This window comes from Antedon mediterranea, chromosome 4, assembly GCF_964355755.1.
Source record: "Antedon mediterranea chromosome 4, ecAntMedi1.1, whole genome shotgun sequence".
Lineage (NCBI taxonomy): Eukaryota > Metazoa > Echinodermata > Crinoidea > Comatulida > Antedonidae > Antedon > Antedon mediterranea.
The window spans coordinates 9314287-9336396 of record NC_092673.1 but is presented as its reverse complement, the minus strand read 5'-3'; the positions used below and the strand labels follow the sequence as shown (position 1 = coordinate 9336396).

Below are 22110 nucleotides of genomic sequence, written 5' to 3'. Positions count from 1 at the left end.
GACTGTCGTTGATTTGGTCCATTTCTCTTGTGGTTCCAGGTCCTGGATGTTTACAGATTGTATACATCTCGATACCTCTCTTTGATATGTTTGTCTGTTTTGTTGTGCTTGAAGTTTTGACACATCTATTTGTTTGGTTTTCTTAGCGTTACTATTTAATTTATACCATTGTAGTGTTAAAGTTGTCTTGACTAATCTATGATCAGTGTATGTTCTCGTACCACTGTATGCTCTTGCGTTAGTGACTATCTTCATGTGTGAATTCTTAACTAGAATGTAATCGATCTGGTTTCTGTAGGGGTTGCGTCTGATCTCTCCACTCTTCTGATCGTTATGCTGATCGCGTCTCTGCGGGCATTCCCACGTAGTCCTATGTGACATCTTATGTTTAAACATGGTATTTGTTAGTACTAGATTATTTCTTAGTGCACATTCAACTAGCTGTGTTCCATTATTGTTCGTTTTTCCTTTACCATATCTTCCTACACATTGTGGGTAATCATGATGGCTGTCCCCAGTTTTTGCATTCATATCTCCAGCTAATATTAGGATATCTCTGTTTTTTGCTTCATTTAATGCTTCTTGTACTTCGTCATAGAACCTAGATCTCTATCCCAAGGTTGTTGTTCACTATGTTCTAAAGTAGGTGCATATGCGCATACGAAAAGTACATTCCTGGGTTTCGGCCTACGCCTCGACCCAGGCTTACCTCCTCTACTTTCTATGTTGATTCGGGCTGTAATTACTCTCTCCGATATTTCCTAAATTCTGCTTTAAAACTGCTCTCAACTAGAATTCCCACGCCATGTCTTGTGTTGTTTGCGGGTCCAGTGTAGAAGAAATCATATCTGCCTTTGTTATCGTCAGGCCTGATTTGAATGACATCGCTACCCGCCAGGTGGTGCGATTGGACCCCGAGAATGTCAAGCTTGTATTTAGCTGCATCGCTGGCTAGTTCTCGTTTCTGAAAATCGCTTCTAATACCGCGAACATTTAAACTTCCTGTGTTTAAAGACTTTCTACACCTTCCCAAACACATCCTTAAAACCTTCACATAAATATTAGGAAACAAATAGAGTGTGGAAAAAGACTATTTGATGTTATTTTCCCTGTTGTTATGTAGTGCGGCGTCACCCAGCACTTCCGAAATATATAACCAAACAGCTAAAACAGGAAACATACCTAAAGAAATCAACGAAGGCATATTGCATCCAATACCGAAACCAGGCAAGAAAAAAGGTCCACCAAAAAACATCCGACCCATCTTCCTACTGTCGGTTCTTAGGAAAATGCTAGCAATATGCTTACTAACTAGGATAAACGACAGATTAGATGAACATGTCCCTGTAACACAGGCCGCGTATCGCAGAGGATGAAGCACTACCGAACATGTACATACATGCAAAATGTTAGCAGAAAAGGAAATTGCGTCATCTAACTACGAAATAATATTACTACTACTTGACATGACCAGTGCATTTGACACTGTGTGGAGGAATACTCTATTCGACATACTGACACATATATTACAAGATGATGAACTACACATGTTGAAAGTTGAAACAGACAGGAAAATTGTTTACTACTACACTAGGAGTACCACAAGGTGACTGTATGTCTCCGATACTGTTCACACTATACCTAGCAAAGGCACTCGAATCAGCAAACACAACACCACTACCCCTACAACAGCTTAATATCCAGATGCAGTATGCAGATGACATTTCATTTATTAGCGACTCAAAAGAACACATAACTAAAATAAAGAAAAAAGTAACAGAGAAATTAGCAGAATTCAATCTAAAGATAAACGAAAGTAAAACAGAAGAATACCTAATAGGAAGAAACACCGATAGTAAATGGGAAGAATGCAAATACCTCGGTAGTAACTTGGACACAGAAAAAGACATTAAAAGAAGAAAATCACTAGCAGCTATGGCATATAACAAGCTGAAGCCGTCGCTAGAACACAAAACGATGTCTATAGACGTGAAATCCCGTTTGTTTGACGCATACATAGCAAGTATTTTCTTATATAACAGTGAACTCTGGGTACTAAACAAAAAATTACAAGAGAGCATAGATATATATCACAGGAAAATGTTGCAAAAGATGATAGATATTAAATTAACAGATAGAGTGTGTAACACGAAAATATATGAGATAACAAAACAAGAAGAATGGAGTAAAAGAATTAAACGAAGGAGACTAAAATGGTATGGACACATAATTAGATTACCGGATGATACCCCAATCAAACAAACAATGAAGGAAACTAAAAGTAAAACGACCCGTAGGAAGACCAAGAAATAACTGGATGAATCAAATAAAGAAATACTTACAAGGACTAGTAGACACTAACACAATAACAAACCATCCTGCCATAAACAGAAAAAAATGGAAACAAATTGTGGAAAGCGTAATGTCGGAAGACGGAAAACGTTAGCAACAAACAACTTATTACTATTAGAAGGGGGGTTACTATTTTAGAGTAATGGGTTATTATTACTAATCTTAAATTAGGCACCTGAAAATAGTAACTCACCCAATTTTTCCGGTCAGCAAATCATAACAAAATAATAAAACAGTACAAATAAATAAATTTGTTTGAACGCTAACTTTATTTTGTAAACTCAAAAACACTCAATCCTCCCCCACTCCCAACAACATGCATTATCTCCTTTTTTTCAAAATACGGCCAGTCTTCATAATGTTTTTGTGACTCTAATATTAACCCCCATGGGTTACTATTAGAGTAGTGGGTTATTATTATAGATTGACTAATAAGGTGGGTTACTATTAGATGAGGGGTTTAAACTATTAGAAGATTTACGGTATGTAACAAGGGTGGTTTATGACATATACGTGGAGGGATCTTTGATCGGGTTGTTTTTAATTAAATTTAAGTGACTCAATGTGCAGTGATACCGGCTATTGTATTTGCGCTACCAAGATCCTACCTTTCATATAATAAATAATTAAATATCATGACAAAATCAATATAAAATCAAAAAATTAACTTTATTTAAATCAATGCATATAACCTATAAGTATAATTCATCATAGTGACGAATTAAATCTAGTTAATGTATTATGTCCAAATGTATAATGTATAACGTGGGATTTTACATTTACATATCCACCGTGTTGCTACAGCGCGTATCAAAAAGAATTTCATTGCAAACTTCAAACGCGATTTTCTTCAACTAATTGAATGATTTGTAAGTTTATAAAATTTAGTTTTATGATTCAAATAATCCAAATAGGGCCTATATAAAAAATATAAATGAAAATTCTCGACAAAAGTAGGGTTTTGCCGGATCAGGTAACATATATTATTTATTTTTATAACATTTTAACCACGAGCGCTTAATTTCCTACTACGAGGCTACCCTGTGTACTTATATACTGCATGTAAATCCAAAGGCAAATTACTGAAAAAATGACAATGCTGTGGGTATCAGTGCATGGATCTCAATGAAGATACAAAAAGAAAAGCGTAAAGCTAAATCAAAACAATAAAGTAAAACAGCCAGAAAATCTAGCAGAGCTTTCGGGCAACACTATAGCCCTTCATCAGTGGAAGTGTATGTAATCAATACACAAAATGTTGTAAAAGACGCATCAACGGCGGCCCAACCGGTCATATCCCTAGGCCTACAGTAGGCAGCCTACTAGTACAAGTCCTATAACTAGCTAGGACCAGAAACTATAGGGGCACTGTTTTAACATAAATATGATTTGTGATACGACACCTATGACACATCGCGATGTTGGGGGTATCCCCATAACAGAACTACTTTTGCTGCATATTCTCTAAAAAAGTGTTATTGTGATATTTTTTATCTAGTTTTCTAATTTTTAATTTAGTTTTCGGTGGGTTTTTTCAAGTCCAATAAGTTTTTTATTTATATTTACTGACTGAAAAAACAAGTTAACACGGTTTTTTATTTGATTTACGGTTTTGCAAGATATTAAAATATTAAGTTAATTTGGTTACAATTTAATAATCATTAGCGCTTAGAACGTAACGCAAGGATGTAAACGCAATGCAAGCGTTTTAACCAATGACAAGCAAAGTTAGACAGTTAGCAATGGGAACCACGCTTTAGTGGTGGTACCAGTCCCTGCTTGTTGGGCCTAGCCTAGGATAGATACATGAGGTTACATAAATTGCAAATTGCCTCTTTTCATGCCTTTCAATAGTTTTCTAACAATCTTTCTTCTCCCATGATTAATTTATTTAACACTGCTGATTTTAACCATGGTATTAATCTAATACCCCTTTTACACTGCCGAGCTTATAACAAACCTGTGTCGTGTCTGGATAAATTTCCTGTTCACACCTGATTCATTAACCCGGGAATGACATGGGTTGCGTGTATTTACACAAAATATCGCCCTCTCACGCATGAAGAGACACCCTGTAGTAACAGTCAGCTCATTATACCTCCAAAAATTTTGTTTTATGGCAATACAGACACGAATTGGGTTCATCCCAGGTGTGTCCCGGGTTGACTTGATGCTGAATACACTCCGCATCACTTACCTGGGTGGTTTAGCGACCCAGGTAACTTTTTACGTCGTTTACACCAGCCTACATTTCCGCATTTTGCGTCCCAGGTACGACTTGGGTTATACAATTCCGGATCAACTCTGCATTTTTACTGGCTGTGTAAAAAGGGTATAGTAAATGCATCCTCTATCAATAATTTTAAAACCCATCTTGAAACACCCACAACCTAAAGTTTGAGCCATATATTACCAAGATGTTCAAAGAGGGACTCACAAACCTTAACAGGTTTATAGTCTAAAGGTCAAGGTAAATCAAGGTAAAAGAAGGGTAACGGGACGATTTGGCTCTGAGACAATTCATCCCACTCAAACTTATTGACTTTGACAAGAATTTTAATTAATGTTTAAATAATGTATGTTGTTTTTCTTTAGGCCTATTCATTTGTTTCTCTACTACTCTATGTTGGCCGAGAATTCGTTTTTCGTCCTCAATCTAGCCTAGCAAACAAAACAAAAAATTCCACGGAAAAAAACTTGATTAAACCCTACACAAAATGATACCGTTTGTAAACACGACGGTATCATTTATTTACATTTAAATACATAATTTTTAGTTCAAACACCTTTGATAAAAACCAAAAAAAAAAACTGTATAACATTATAATTAACAATCATTGGTTTTGTCTAAATGTGGGCCGAATAGTCCTGGGCCGAATCGTCTCAGGGCCGAATCGTCCTGGAACCATAAGAAGTACTGTTCATAGGTTTCAGTTAACTATTCTTTTTGTAAGATTAACTAGTTCTTCCCAATTTAATTATGTTTCTGGCCCTTTAATTTGGAATCAATTAGATACTAGTATTGTTAACTCTTCCTCTCTCTCAACTTTTCACAAAAAACTTAAAAATCATTTATTATCATTGTACTCAAACTAGACCTTCAAACTGTTTTTGTCATGACATTTTTTATTTTACCGGTATATAATTATATAGAAATGTATTTTTTTCTTTTCGTGTATGGGTCTTGCGTGACAAGAAATCTCTTCTTGCAAGATCCTCTATTATAATGGTATTTTTGTATTTGTATCTCATTATAAATTACCACTCTTGTTATTGTATTGCTGTACCATTGATGGAAACTAATAAATGTTGACCTAAAAAAAAACCATTAGGCCTACAGTAGGCCTAGATGACACTTGATATTGGGATATCTTTAGTAATAGTTATCCAAATTTTTGTTTTAAAATGATTCTTTCACTTTCCTCTATTTAATATCCTAGGCCTAGTACTAGTCTAGGCTAGCTAGGATTAATAAAATTTTAATTTAATTTCCATTTTTTTAAACCACATCACGTAGCCTAGTTGGGTGTCACGAAACCTAAGACCACGAAAGCTAAGACCCAAGACCTAAGATTTAGCCTTAGATAATATTAATTACAGCATCTCGGTTGCGTTTCATTTCGGTCGCGTGTCAATTATGGTCAAGGTTCAACAATATCGTTCGTGGTGTAAAGCGCATCAATTTTGCATAAAGCATTATGAAAATGGATGCTATTGTAGGATTGAATAGACTTAACTGTCAGATTTAACTCTTTCGAATTTATAAACCTGTTGACAATGACAGGTTGCTTATTTCATTTCACAAAGGTACACTTAATATTTAACTTTTGTTTATTTGCCTATCGAAATTGTGTGCATATCTTAATTTTTTTGATTTACACTACAGGCGGTTTTCATTTCAACGACAACGGCACACACGAGGTACGTAATATAATTTCAGGTTATACCACGTTGACAGATTGAATTACCAAAAGATTCCTTTATTTTGTGCGTCCAGTACGGCGTAAATGTAAAAGATACCCCCTAACCCCCTTTATTTTAATCTGAAAACGTTCATGTCGTGTTTCGTGTTTACATATGCTATTTTTTGTTTATCTCTTTACAGTTACCGAGACAGTTAATGGAATTGCCGCTATTGCCGGCCGAGCACATTCCTCCCACATTTAACCATCTACAGAGGAACGTTGGGGACAACGTAGATATCCGCCAGCTATTAACTGTATTTGCAGCGGACATGGGTCGACACGTTTACCCCTCAAGATTGGTCTGTTTTTGGGCAAGCAACGAGGACCAACAACGACCTTGAGGGGTATCACAACAGACTGAGTCGAAAAGGATGACGTGGTAAGAAAATTACTTTTTAATTATAATATTATGTATTATGGTGTTAACTTAGTTGAAAGGTATCTTTCCAACAATAATATACATTATGCCTATCAATCCGGTTTTCGGCAGGCCCATTCAACTGAAAGCAACCTCATAAATCTCATCGACGGTTTAAAAAACAATAAGTCCAAAGGCCTTCTTACTGGAATGGTTCTAATTGACTTACAAAAAGCTTTCGATACCGTCGATCATGTGATTTGAATTAACAAGCTAAAATGCATGGGTTTTAAGTGTACTGACTGGTTTCAATCTTATCTCGCTAATCGTACACAAGTTGTCAGTGTGAATGGTACCTGCTCTGAACCTCTTATAGTTACTCATGGTGTACCGCAAGGTAGCATCTTGGGCCCTATTCTTTTTCTATGTTATTTAAATGATATTGCTTCTTGTATTGATTCTGATGTTCAATTATTGCTATATGCTGATGATTCTACGATTCTGTATTCTCATCACGATGCCACCAAAATCGCTCATAAATTAAGTACTGTCCTAGCTAAGTGCCAGGACTGGTTAACTGAAAACAAATTATCTTTACATGTTGGCAAAACCGAAAGTATCATCTTTGGTAGCAGAGCGAAGCTTAACAAAGTTAAAGAGTTTTCTGTGGAATTAATGGGCCGTAGAATCAAAAGTACTAAACTCAAACTTCATTTTCCCCCAAAAATATTGTATTGGCCAGATCAATAGTTCAAATGGCAAAATAGGTGGTTTCTAAAGGCTTTTAGTATTTTTCTTTAACTACAGTGAATAGAGAGTTGGGCACACTGCTTAATTTAGGACAAATTTGAAGTCTCTACGGCCAGCAGTTGATGCGGTATTGAGATAACCCAAATTTAGGGTCAAAGTTATAAATTTTGAAACCAATTTCGTATCCTATCGATCACCAAGATGTCTATAAAAATAAATATGCCTACGTCAATAGTTCAAAGGTCAAAATAGAAGGTTTCTAAAGGTTTTTGGTATTTTTCATTAAAGTAGAAAGTTGGGCATTCCGAATAATTTGGGACAACTTTGAAGTCTCTACGACCAGTCGTTGATGAGATATTGAGATAATCCAAATTTCGGGTCAAAGTTCAAAACATGCATTTCCGGTCATTTTTTTAAAAACTTTTCCATTATAATGAATATAAATATGGGTCTTCTGAGTATTTTGACACCAATTTCGTTTATGTACTCCTATCGATCACCAAGATGTCTATAAAATTAAAATATGCTTAGGTCAATAGTTCAAAGGTCAGAATAGAAGGTTTCTAAAGGAATTTTGTATTTTTCTTTCATTAGAGTGAATAGAAAGTTGGGCATTCTGAATAATTTGGGACAATTTTGAAGTCTCTACGGCCAGTCGTTGATGAGATATTGAGATAATCCAAATTTATGGTCAAAGGTCAAAACAGGCATTTCTGACCATTTTTTGTTAAACTTTTTCATTACAGTGAATATAAACATTGGTCTTCTGAGTATTTTGACACCAAGATTGTTTACTTACACCTACTGGTTGTCAGCATATGGTAAATAATTTTAAGATGGCCGCCATTTTGAAAAATGGCCAAATCGGGTTGAAGCACAACGGGGAAACCCGGGGACTTTTAGTATGTTGTTTCAGACAACATTAGGGACCTATCCTGAAAAATTCAGCTTTAGCATATTTATTTCTACCTCAAAATCTAATACTCCTGGACTACATGAGCTAATTGATTGATTTGATTGATTTTATTCGATATTCATACACAAAAGTTAAAATATACAATGTACAAAAAGAATACCAGGATAACCCATTAAGTCGACAAAAAAAGTAAACTTATTTCCAATGGGGTCCAATCCGTATTAACTGAAAAAGTGAGTGGTTGGGCCTAGTACAATATATCATTAAGTTGGACACAGTAAAAATGGAAAAACAAGAAAATACATATAAGACAAGATAACATAAAAAAACAATATTAAAAAATAACTTAATTAAACTGATATTCCAAGCTGTTCATTATTAAAATATTTTGTTTTATTTTGAAGGTTGCATTATTTTGTATTGATTTGAGTGAATTGTTCCAGTCCAGTATGATTTTTGGCATTTTTGACCTTTGACCTACATATCATATAACTCCGTAACTAACAGTTGGACAAACTTTAAATAGGGCTCAAATTAATCTGAAGGTGTATGTTTCTATTCAGTCTAATAAGAACTTTTTCACGAAAATGACCCAAAATGTTGTTATTGACCTTTGACCTGTACAGGTAAATACACATTCCTACAATCTCAAAAACTATTGGCCGTAAAAGGTTTTTTTTTGTGAAATCGTTCGAAAAATTTACATTTATATGTTTTATAATAACAACATTTATAGAAATGTAAAAGAATTCAATTTATGATCACTAAATTTGTAATTTATTAACATCACTAGCATTTGTTATAATATTAAAATGTGTTATATTTGGTGATTTTAAGCACTTCACATGAATTTATTAGAATTAGGTGTATTTAAATATAAAGTTTTATTTTTTGGATATAAAGAAAATTTAATTATCTATCAAATAAGACCATTTTCAAATTAATATGGCTAAAACTTAATTAGATACAGGCAAAAAGGTGTATTTTTACTTGTGTGAACAGCGCCCTCAATCTTCATTTCTTCCCTCAAAATATCACATTTTTATGTGGTTTCATAAACTTAGCAGGTTGTAACTTTTTAAAAGATTTGTTGCCAGTGACGTGTAACTTACATATCCCTTCTATCATATACTATAAAGTAAAGTTTCTGAGATAAAATGAAAAAAATATTTTTATAGCTCGATATTTTTCTTGAGGTTATTACATGGTATGGTACACGCTAAAAAAGATTTTGATTTTGTGCTAAAAATCCATCTTTTTAGTCCACTACAAACAATCTTGTACAGACATTCTTACACAAACAGCATTTTATTGGAAAGATAATGATAATATCTATCCAATAAAATATGAATTTTGTGTATTAATATCTGCTAGATAGCTTTTATTAAACAAAAAAGATGGACTTTTAGCTCAAAATTAAAATAATTTTTTGGTGTATATCATTTAATAAATAATAACCTCAACAAAAATATCAAGCCATCAGAATTTTTGTCTCAATTTGTTCAGAAACTGACCTAGTACGTTATAAAAGTGGTATGTAAATTAAAGGTTACTGTAAAAAATCTTTAAAACAAAGTTATAAGCAGTTAAGGTTATGAAACCAGATAAAAATGTGGCATTTTTATCTGGTTTCATAACCTTAACTGCTTATAACTTTGTTTTAAAGATTTTTTACAGTAACCTTTAATTTACATACCACTTTTATAACGTACTAGGTCAGTTTCTGAACAAATTGAGACAAAAATTCTGATGGCTTGATATTTTTGTTGAGGTTATTAAATGATATACACCAAAAAATTATTTTAATTTTGAGCTAAAAGTCCATCTTTTTTGTTTAATAAAAGCTATCTAGCAGATATTAATACACAAAATTCATATTTTATTGGATAGATATTATCATTATCTTTCCAATAAAATGCTGTTTGTGTAAGAATGTCTGTACAAGATTGTTTGTAGTGGACTAAAAAGATGGATTTTTAGCACAAAATCAAAATCTTTTTTAGCGTGTACCATACCATGTAATAACCTCAAGAAAAATATCGAGCTATAAAAATATTTTTTTCATTTTATCTCAGAAACTTTACTTTATAGTATATGATAGAAGGGATATGTAAGTTACACGTCACTGGCAACAAATCTTTTAAAAAGTTACAACCTGCTAAGTTTATGAAACCACATAAAAATGTGATATTTTGAGGGAAGAAATGAAGATTGAGGGCGCTGTTCACACAAGTAAAAATACACCTTTTTGCCTGTATCTAATTAAGTTTTAGCCATATTAATTTGAAAATGGTCTTATTTGATAGATAATTAAATTTTCTTTATATCCAAAAAATAAAACTTTATATTTAAATACACCTAATTCTAATAAATTCATGTGAAGTGCTTAAAATCACCAAATATAACACATTTTAATATTATAACAAATGCTAGTGATGTTAATAAATTACAAATTTAGTGATCATAAATTGAATTCTTTTACATTTCTATAAATGTTGTTATTATAAAACATATAAATGTAAATTTTTCGAACGATTTCACAAAAAAAAACCTTTTACGGCCAATAGTTTTTGAGATTGTAGGAATGTGTATTTACCTGTACAGGTCAAAGGTCAATAACAACATTTTGGGTCATTTTCGTGAAAAAGTTCTTATTAGACTGAATAGAAACATACACCTTCAGATTAATTTGAGCCCTATTTAAAGTTTGTCCAACTGTTAGTTACGGAGTTATATGATATGTAGGTCAAAGGTCAAAAATGCCAAAAATCATACTGGACTGGAACAATTCACTCAAATCAATACAAAATAATGCAACCTTCAAAATAAAACAAAATATTTTAATAATGAACAGCTTGGAATATCAGTTTAATTAAGTTATTTTTTAATATTGTTTTTTTATGTTATCTTGTCTTATATGTATTTTCTTGTTTTTCCATTTTTACTGTGTCCAACTTAATGATATATTGTACTAGGCCCAACCACTCACTTTTTCAGTTAATACGGATTGGACCCCATTGGAAATAAGTTTACTTTTTTTGTCGACTTAATGGGTTATCCTGGTATTCTTTTTGTACATTGTATATTTTAACTTTTGTGTATGAATATCGAATAAAATCAATCAAATCAATCAATTAGCTCATGTAGTCCAGGAGTATTAGATTTTGAGGTAGAAATAAATATGCTAAAGCTGAATTTTTCAGGATAGGTCCCTAATGTTGTCTGAAACAACATACTAAAAGTCCCCGGGTTTCCCCGTTGTGCTTCAACCCGATTTGGCCATTTTTCAAAATGGCGGCCATCTTAAAATTATTTACCATATGCTGACAACCAGTAGGTGTAAGTAAACAATCTTGGTGTCAAAATACTCAGAAGACCAATGTTTATATTCACTGTAATGAAAAAGTTTAACAAAAAATGGTCAGAAATGCCTGTTTTGACCTTTGACGCTAAATTTTGATTATCTCAATATCTCATCAACGACTGGCCTTAGAGACTTCAATGTTGTCCCAAATTATTCAGAATGCCCAACTTTCTATTCACTTTAATGAAAGAAAAATACCAAATTCCTTTAGAAACCTTCTATTTTGACCTTTGAACTATTGACCTAGACATATTTTAATTTTATAGACATCTTGGTGATCGATAGGAGTACACAAGCGAAATTGGTGTCAAAATACTCAGAAGACACATATTTATATTCATTATAATGGAAAAGTTTTTAAAAAAATTACAGGAAATGCATGTTTTGAACTTTGACCCTAAATTTGGATTATCTCAATATCTCATCAACGACTGGCCGTAAAGACTTCAAAGTTGTCCCAAATTATGCGGAATGCCCAACTTTCTATTCACTTTAATGAAAGAAAAATACCAAATTCCTTTAGAAACCTTCTATTTCGACCTTTGAACCCTTGATCTGGTCATATTTTATACCAAAATTGTATAGAAATCTTGGTGATCGATAGGAATAATTTGGTTTCAAAATACTCCAAAACACCCATGTTTCTGTTTACTCTTATAGAAATAATGTACTAAATGCGATTGAAAGTGTTTTGACCTTTGACCTTAATCATTACATTTTAATGAGAATTAGTCTTATTTCATGCCTAGCTTACCTGTATAAACCGACAATAGCCCGTGCTCTCCAGAGGGAGGGCTTAGATGCAAAAAGTTAAATTTAAGTTGACATAAAGATAGACAGAATCTAACAATTCATCAGTATGGCCATTGCCATGAGAGGTAAAATTCATTCCAAATTGCTCAGATGCTAAACAGACAAACCAAGCCCCAATTTTAAACTATATATATATGATACATTTTACTGTCTTTAGCCTGTTTTCACTTCTTTTATTCATTAGTAACCAAACAAATTTTATTATTGATTTATTCTTGAAATATTAAGGTTAGAAATTAGTCCTCCAAAAAATGCCACGCCTTCTCTATATGGCTAATATCCATGTTTAAACTTTGGAGCTACACCAATTCTGAAATGTTTCCTCTTCGGCAGTGCCATTTAATATATAGCAGAGACCACTACTGGTTGATTTGACACACACTTATTGGTAAAATTGGGGTTTTTTTTTTCAATTGAGCTGCACTATTACATTTCTTTGTGTATATAGGTCTGGAGTACATAATTTATCTTATAACATTTTTTAAATTGTCTAAAACTGCACACTGTACATAGTCACCCACCCAACCATTTATCAAGGTCTCAGTCTAAGTCTCATTTTAGGCTCTAGTCATACTTCCGATTCCTATCTGATATGATGCAATTTAATTTTAAAAGAATTATTGTATTTATCTTTAAGATGTGAACATTTTCTCTGTTTTTTTTCTAATCAAAATTCTCTAAAAATCGAAAATACTTCAGGACTATATGATGGTTAATAAAATAAGGGCATGAAAATCTGTTGAAGAACTTTACAGTGACAATTTCTTTATAATCCATCTTGATAGATTTGTAAGAGTGTCATATTGTATTTTATTATTTAGGTGATTTGTCAAATGACACATTGTGACCCTTTGATACCTGAAATTATGGCCTCATATCTACATTGATGAATATTATTATTCGTCCATCGGACATTTTTTCTAGGCTGTTTCAGATAAATTTGACATCTCATGGCATGATGAATGGTATGTCCATCATGCTATTTGGGACTTGAATTATTAAATTATAATGTAGTGATTGAAGTCAAAGGTAAAAAAACATGGGTGTTTTGGAATATTTTGACAACAAATTCGCTTATGTATTCCTATCGATCACCAAGATTTCTATATAATTATGATATAAAATATTGTATTGGCCAGATCAATAGTTCAAATGGCAAAATAGGTGGTTTCTAAAGGCTTTTAGTATTTTTCTTTAACTACAGTGAATAGAGAGTTGGGCACACTGCTTAATTTAGGACAAATTTGAAGTCTCTACGGCCAGCAGTTGATGCGGTATTGAGATAACCCAAATTTAGGGTCAAAGTTATAAATTTTGAAACCAATTTCGTATCCTATCGATCACCAAGATGTCTATAAAAATAAATATGCCTACGTCAATAGTTCAAAGGTCAAAATAGAAGGTTTCTAAAGGTTTTTGGTATTTTTCATTAAAGTAGAAAGTTGGGCATTCCGAATAATTTGGGACAACTTTGAAGTCTCTACGACCAGTCGTTGATGAGATATTGAGATAATCCAAATTTCGGGTCAAAGTTCAAAACATGCATTTCCGGTCATTTTTTTAAAAACTTTTCCATTATAATGAATATAAATATGGGTCTTCTGAGTATTTTGACACCAATTTCGTTTATGTACTCCTATCGATCACCAAGATGTCTATAAAATTAAAATATGCTTAGGTCAATAGTTCAAAGGTCAGAATAGAAGGTTTCTAAAGGAATTTTGTATTTTTCTTTCATTAGAGTGAATAGAAAGTTGGGCATTCTGAATAATTTGGGACAATTTTGAAGTCTCTACGGCCAGTCGTTGATGAGATATTGAGATAATCCAAATTTATGGTCAAAGGTCAAAACAGGCATTTCCGGTCATTTTTTTAAAAACTTCTCCATTACAGTGAATATAAATATTGGTCTTCTGAGTATTTTGACACCAAAATTGTTTACTTACACCTACTGGTTGTCAAAATATGGTAAATAATGTTAAGATGGCCGCCATTTTGAAAAATGGCCCAATCAGGTTGAAGCACAACGGGGAAACCCGGGGACTTTTAGTATGTTGTTCCAGACAACATTGGGGACCTATCCTGAAAAATTCAGCTTTAGCATATTTATTTCTACCTTTGGCCCTTTTTTTGTCTAATACTCCTGGACTAATGATAATTGTAGTATATCATTATTTTTTTTATTGCAGCAAAACTTCAACTCTACCTCTTAATCGGGCTGCTGCATGAAGAGAGTCAGAATGTTAACCGGCTTCAGAGCCAAGCTTACCGACGTGCCACTAGAACGCTCTTGCGCCTCTGGGACGAGTATCGCGCAGGCTAACGATCAGCGAGATCTCCTTAACGCTGGATCGCAGTTATATCAAATGATGTTCGCGATTTGTTGTAATTAGATGCGATAGTGATGTAAATATTGCTAATAAATAACAGATTAAATAAATAGATAAATTAAATAACGTCTGTAGATGTAAATAGAGGTAAACATTGGTAATAAATAAAAGATTAATTACATACAGTAGATAAATTAAATTTCTATGTTTGTAGATGTAAATAAAAAGGTTTCAATTTGAATGATGAATGTAAATAGGGCCTATTTGTATACGTTTTTGTTTTAAAAATAAAAAGATTGAATGATCATTGACAACAGTGTAAAACGAGTTTGTTTTGCATTACATTAACGTCTGTGTTTTATTTAAAGAATTGAATAAATGTAAATATATGTAAATATATGTTTTTATTTTAAAAATAAAAAGATTGAATGATCATTGACAAAAGTGTAAAGTGAGTTTGTTTGCTATTTTTCCCGTCAGAAAAAAATAGAATATTTACAAAATATATTAAAATTTAATGTGACAATAATGAAAAAATATTAATTAAAAACAAAACCTACCGCTAATTGGATCAGGCCACATGGCTGATCCAATTAGCGGGTTTTTCTTCTACATCCCATAATAGTAAGAAAATCGTACAATGGACTACCAGTAGTCCATGAGGTATTTTATTTATTAAGGTATTGTTAAATGCACAAGAAGAAAGTTAGCACAATGCTACGTATGGTTCACGTTATTATATACAGCAGAAACGTGGACTTTAAACACGAATATTATAAACCGGATTCAAGCATTTGTAATGTGGGTATACAGGCGCATAATGAAGATCACATGGAAAGATAGAATTAGTAATGCAGAGGTGTTGAGAAGAGTGGGAGCTAATAGATATCTAGTTTATACCATCAAGAAAAGAAAGCTAGATTTTTTGGTCATCTCATAAGGAAGGAAAGTCTTCAAAGGGAAATACTAGATGGTAAAATAGACGGGAAAAGAGGCAGAGGTAGGCCACGTTTTACATGGACAACCAACATAAAGGAATGGACAAAAATGAGCTATGAGAAGTGTGTGAGAAAGGCGCAGCTGAGGAACGAATGGAAATTCATGACAGCCAATCTGCTTCGAGCGGAGGACACCGACAGGTAACAGGTGAAATGCAGTTTGTAGGTATATCACGTCACATGTGACTTGCCTACATGTAAGTGGAGGGTACCCCCTTTCTTCAGTTCGCGCTAAAGACGTGAAATTTTCCACATGGGGTCAAGAGGTCATTCATTGTTTTGATGGCCAGCGATGAAATAGCTTAGGGAATTATAAAATAAACGATTGTAACTTTGAAAGAATATATTAAAGGTACTAATAACGTAAAAAATAATCAATAGTTGTGAATAAATAATAAATTAGGCCTACATTAATTAATAAATGGATTAACCGCTAGGCCTAGGCCTAATTGGGACAAACCGCTAATTGGTACATCTACCCTAGGCCTAGCCTAGTATAGGATTAGGCCTAAGTAGACCTAGGAGGCCTAGCTAGTAGGAAGCCCTAGCCTAGTATAGCCAAAATTGGTCCGGAAAAATTGGTCCGGCCGGATCGATTTTGGTCGCTAAAACTAGTCCGGTCGGATCAATTTTGGCGCTGAGCAGCCGCTAAAACAGGTCCGGCTAGGCCAAAACTGGTCCGGCCTTTAAAATCGCTTATTTATTCTTTAAAATGTGTTAAGAAGCCTGCAAACAGTCCAAATGGTTAAAGTAAACTATGCTTAAAGTAAATATACTAAATATTACCGTACAAACGAAAAGAAATTATCGAAACACTAATTAAAGAAACTCTACAGTAATCGGATTTTGGGATATTCTATTGTTCAGTTCGTTTAAAACTAAGCGCCCTCTAGCAATTTTATATTATGTCTAAGTGTAGATATTAATGTACAAACTGAATAAGTCTTGGGCGTATTCAATAATGATTAATAATAAAATATAGAACGTTAATTATTATTAGTATTATTATTTTAGGTTGTTGTCATTACTGCTATCAGTATCTTTTTTTTTTGCCTTTGTAAGAAATTACACCTGCCTTATTTTTTTTCCAGTCCACATTTTGGGGTGCAAGTGGCCACCACTGGCCTCTTATTATTAATAGTAGTATAAAACAACAACGATAATAACAATCGATATGGGTAGCAATACTAACATTAATAAAGATAAAAAATTGACAAACGACACCACAGTGGAACGACCGGTTCCCACATTCACGAATTTAGCTATACGACAAACACGAGTTTCGTAATAGTCTTAGCGAAAAAAAAAGAAGGTAAAACAATAGTACAGAGATTTTTTTTTTAATCACCCCAAATTATGGACTTTTAAGAATTCAATTACTTATTACGCTCTAATAATATCACTGATTGGTGTACGTGTGGGTTGCGTCATCATCTTATAGTGCCGTAATCAAGTTTTAGCGAAAAATAAGAGGGCTAAATTTGCCATTTTCTCAAAATTATCCAAAATATGAACTTTTTAGAATCCAATTATTACGCTCTAATATCATTATTTAGACGTACTGGTAGTATTTGTAATTTTAAAAAAAATCTTTACACCGCAACCGAGGACCGCAGCTGAAAAAGCTGTGGCACATCTAACGTGGATGGGATGGATGCGAACGACTAAGTCTATACACCCATTGTCACTCACCTCAAAATGTTATAACATAGAGCTGAACGTACAATATACAATTAATTATTTGACTAGCCTATAGGTTTATTTCAATCTGGCAAAACACAATTCATATATTTAATTCAAAATGTATGAGTCCTAAATAGGCCTACTGTATTTGATTGTTACAATGGAATAATATACTGTATTACCTGTATTATGTTTTATATTGTTATACAGTAATAAATACTGTAATTTAAAACAAGAAAATTCACTATACATCAACTAAGGTAAACATATTAAAAATGGTACGCTTAACCAGGGCGTTGCGTGCAAAATCGCGCATTAACATTTTAAAATGCTTAAAATTACGCTTTGATCAATTTTAGAACATGATTTAGGCCATTTGCGTGTTTAAAAAATACTGCGTAAAAAACATCGAAACGGCACAGAAAAGACAGAAAATCAATTATGACAGAAGGCATGCACGACCAACTGGATTCGAATGCGGAACATATGTAAAGAAAGATCTGACCTATCTGTAACTGATCTTGAGGCAATTTGGATAGAGCTACTGTACTAGGAAAAAAAAGTCAAAATATTCTAATATGTTGTTTATACCGCCCTCCAAATGCAAATTGTGAATATTTTAATTTGATCAATGATATACTTGAAAAAGTTAGTATGGAAAATAACGAAATTGTTTTACTTGGCGATTTCAATATTGATTATGTTTTAGACGAGAACCTTTCAAATAATCCGATTACCTTTCAAATAATCCGATTAATATGCTTGAGAATATGTTTGTAATGACCCAGTTGATAAAACAAGGGTAACATCACATTCATCAAGCTGTATATATTTAATACTCACTACTATACCAGACCAGCACTATTCTAGTGGTGTCGCAAAAATAGCTCTCAGTGACCATTTTATGATATATAGTTGTATTAAATTTACAGAAAAAGAAAAAAAACATAAACGATATATCATAGAGATTATAAAGAATTTAATGAAGATGAGTTCATACATGATATTTTAAGTTGTCAGAACCTATACAATATTCACAATTTAAATGATGAGCCAATTCGAAATTTTGACCCTTGCCACTAAATTACGAATTTTGGTGACAAGCACTCTTAAACGCTGTTTTTGTGGACAATTACGCAGATGAAGCTACACTGCGAGCTTTGGATTTACATGCTGTCAATTTTGTAAGCGAATTTACCGACAATCGGTATGATGTACAACATTGTGAAATTGAGCCAAATATCTTCAACTTGTTGTGCGATGTCGAACATTTCCAGGAGAAAGTTTTTAGAGAAAACAACTCTCATACCTTCCCTCATTAAAAGGACGTGCTATAACACATGAATATGTTTTGTCAAATAAAAAATAATATGTAAGTTTTGGATATGATGCGTCTCACATGCACATAGAGCCAAGATATAAAGAGCTTGGACTTGCACCGTGCGTGGGCCCTACCCTTACGGTTTTCATTTATATTATCATCCCATGCTGTTATTCTAATATCTTGTTTCTTTCTATTTCATTCTTCTACGATCACTTCATATTTTTATGTCTTGGTGAAAAGGGAGGCTCCGGCCTCTCCTGGGTTTATAGCCTCTCTACCCAAACAACAGCACACATGGTAAATTCATTTTTTTCTATTAATGCTTGTATATAAATGCGACGTATTACTATTGTATCGTATAAATGATATACAAAATATTAAGTACTTTATGCAGTTACACAAAGTATACTGTTTATAAAATGTAATTTTGCATTATCATGTGGATGATAGGCCTACTGTACTTTTCTACACGAAATAGATGGCGCATAGTAGTATTGGCTAAACTTAATCATATTAACGACACAATCTAGCTATTTTTAAATGCGAAATAATTTTGAAAAAACGTAAAGTTTTAGGAGGGACATTTGTTGATGTATTGTCCCCCGAAAAATGATAATGTTCCATAATAGTTATTCACTTTGACCAAAAATGGATCAAAACAATTTTGTTTTCCTGCAAAAACTGTACCAACAGCCAATGGGTTTTTGGTTTAATATAACCGTTTGTTTTTTCTTTTATAAATATAAGTGAAAACTATTTTTTTCTTTTCCTTTTTTTGGCGGAAAAGGCAGGCCAAGTAGTCCTCATCAATTAAAAAAAACAACAAAAGTGTTCTTTTATATCATGCTAGTCTAAATTCGTGTCAAATTAATTTACTATTGTATCGGCTGAAACCATGAGTATTTCTGAAATCTAAATTTTGTATTAAATATGTATGCAGACAAAGAATAACTGAAATTTAATTCCTCACTTTGAAGAATAAATAGGTGATCATTTTATAATTTTACTGACATTTCATTTTAAAACAGATGCAGTACGTTAAAATACGATCGCAAAACGTTGATGTTGAACCCTCTTTTTTAAACCCTTCAGTGCAAGTTAAAGTTATATATTAAATATTAATAAAAACAAATTCTAAACCGCCCGGTAATATACTGAAAATGTATTAATTTAAAACGATAAAATGAGGAAATATGTGAGGATATATAATCTAACCTTATTTAATCAAAATACATGAATACAATGAATGAAAAGTCCTTTTTTACTATGCTAAGAGGGTGAGGGGGGGGGGGGGGCTATACTTTATCCTACGAATTTTACAATGGAATAATGGAAGATTCCGAACCGAGCGCCGATTTATTCTTTCACATTTTTAATCTCTCCGTTTCGATAATTTCTTTTCGATTTTATGGTAATATTTAGTATATTTACTCTAAGCATAGTTTACTTCAACCATTTGGACTTTTTCCAGGCTTCTTATGACATTTTTATGGATAACTTAGCGATTTTGAAGGCCGGACCAGTTTTGGCCTAGCCGGACCTGTTTTAGCGGCTGTTTCAACGCCAAAATCGATCCGACCGGACCAGTTTTGGCCCCGGACCAAATTTCGCGTACAGGCCTAGCTAGGCCTAGGATATAGGCTAGGCCTAGTTAGTATTGCTATTTGGTATTGACTATTTATTAGGGCCTCCTAGTTAGGCCTAGAGAGGGCTACTAGGCTAGGCCTAAACTAGCCTAGCCTAGCTTACTACTAACCTAGGCCTAGCTAGGCCTCTAGGCTAGTTAGGCTACTACTAGCTCTAGGTAGGTAGGCCTCCTAACTAGCTAGGCTAGGCTAAGGCCTAGCCAGAGTAGTAGGCTACGCTAGACTAGGGCCTAGCCTAGAGTTTTATTTAGACTTTTTAGGCCTAGCTAGGCCTTCCTAGGCCTAGGCCTAGTCTAAGGCCTAGCTAGGCCTATAGGCCCTACTAGGCTAGTAGGCCTACTAGGCTAGGTAGCTAGTCAACTCTAGTAGTTACCCAGGGCTTACCTCAAATAGCTGTGGTATCTCTTTTTGAGCGAGATACACCTTTGTTTTTTCTCTAGATGTCATTATTTGTGTGTTTAAAAAACGCCCAGCGAAAATAAAGAGAAATTCAGCCAAATTTAGGCTAGGTAGGCTAGAATGAAACGTCGCGTGTTGTCTTTTTTACCATCTCGTCTCCAGGTAAACAAATACGATGTGTGTATGTATTGGTGGTGGGAGGAGCTTATTCTATAAACATAGCAACTGCACAACGTCTATGGAACGCCGTTACTGCCTTCTTAGGTTCTTTTACCATTCGGCCCTTTTACCATTTGGCTCTTTCACCATTTTATACGGCTCTTTTACAATTACGTTCGGGAACGCAACGGTAAAAGAGCCGTAAAAATGGTGAAAGAGCCAAATTGTAAAGACCTTATTTTCAAAGGATTAGGTAATTTTCACAGGATACGTATTTCCATAGCCACTTCGACACCTGACCTTATTTTCAAAGATTTAGGTAACATTCACACATGATTTACGTATCACCATTAACTACTCATAGATATAGACTTCATATATTAGTCTCTATACTTTTACATATGATGAGAGGATGAAATTCCACAAATCACACCTTGGAAATATTATGCAGACTAGAAGGGCACTCATAGAGTTGCAACCTTCGTAGTAAAAAGAGAAGGATAAAGAATCAAGTGATAACCGTCTTGTAGTTTTGACGTATGGCTTAAAATTAGTAAAAATAATAATAAGTGGTCTACATTGCCTCCAAAATTGAATTGAGTCTTTCTTCACAACATATCTCTTTGTGGTTTCAATTTGGTAAAGATCTACTAAATCTAAATCTATAGATCTTTCTCGAACTTTTCTCTTTTGAGAAAAATGGCAGCCATTTTGAAGTATATTTGCCATCTTAAATTTTTAAACAATTATTTTTTTTCTAGTAGTAGTTTGACCGGACACATTATTTTTTTCCTATTAGGTTAAGGCAGAAACTATAGAGGGCCTGAATCCACACATGAATATTCAAGATGTGACGGAAAAATCTGGAAATGGTTTTCACGCGCGGTAAGCGAAAATTATCTCTCGTCGCGCTGCTGGGTATAGTAGCTGCTACATATAGTCTGAGAGATGAGTCGATTTAGTGCACATATTTTACCATTGGTCTTTATATGATTTTTGTGAGACATACTCTGGTAGGCTACATCTGAAAATCCAATTCTTAAATGATTCTGG

At 33.6% G+C, this 22110-nt stretch overlaps 1 protein-coding gene across 2 annotated transcripts in view; it reads right to left on the bottom strand.

Annotated features, from left to right (window-relative positions):
• The window catches only part of LOC140046569 (adenylate kinase isoenzyme 5-like), a 57869-nt gene extending 36790 nt beyond the window's left edge, over positions 1–21079 (bottom strand). The window contains exon 1 of one of the 2 annotated variants that reach the window (XM_072091266.1): positions 20884–21079. In XM_072091266.1, coding sequence (XP_071947367.1) covers positions 20884–20946 — 63 coding nt within the window. In that variant the 5' untranslated portion in view covers positions 20947–21079. The remainder of the gene's footprint in view (positions 1–20883) is intronic. The other variant, XM_072091267.1, reaches the window with a different exon arrangement.
• Between the last annotated feature and the right edge of the window lie 1031 nt (positions 21080–22110).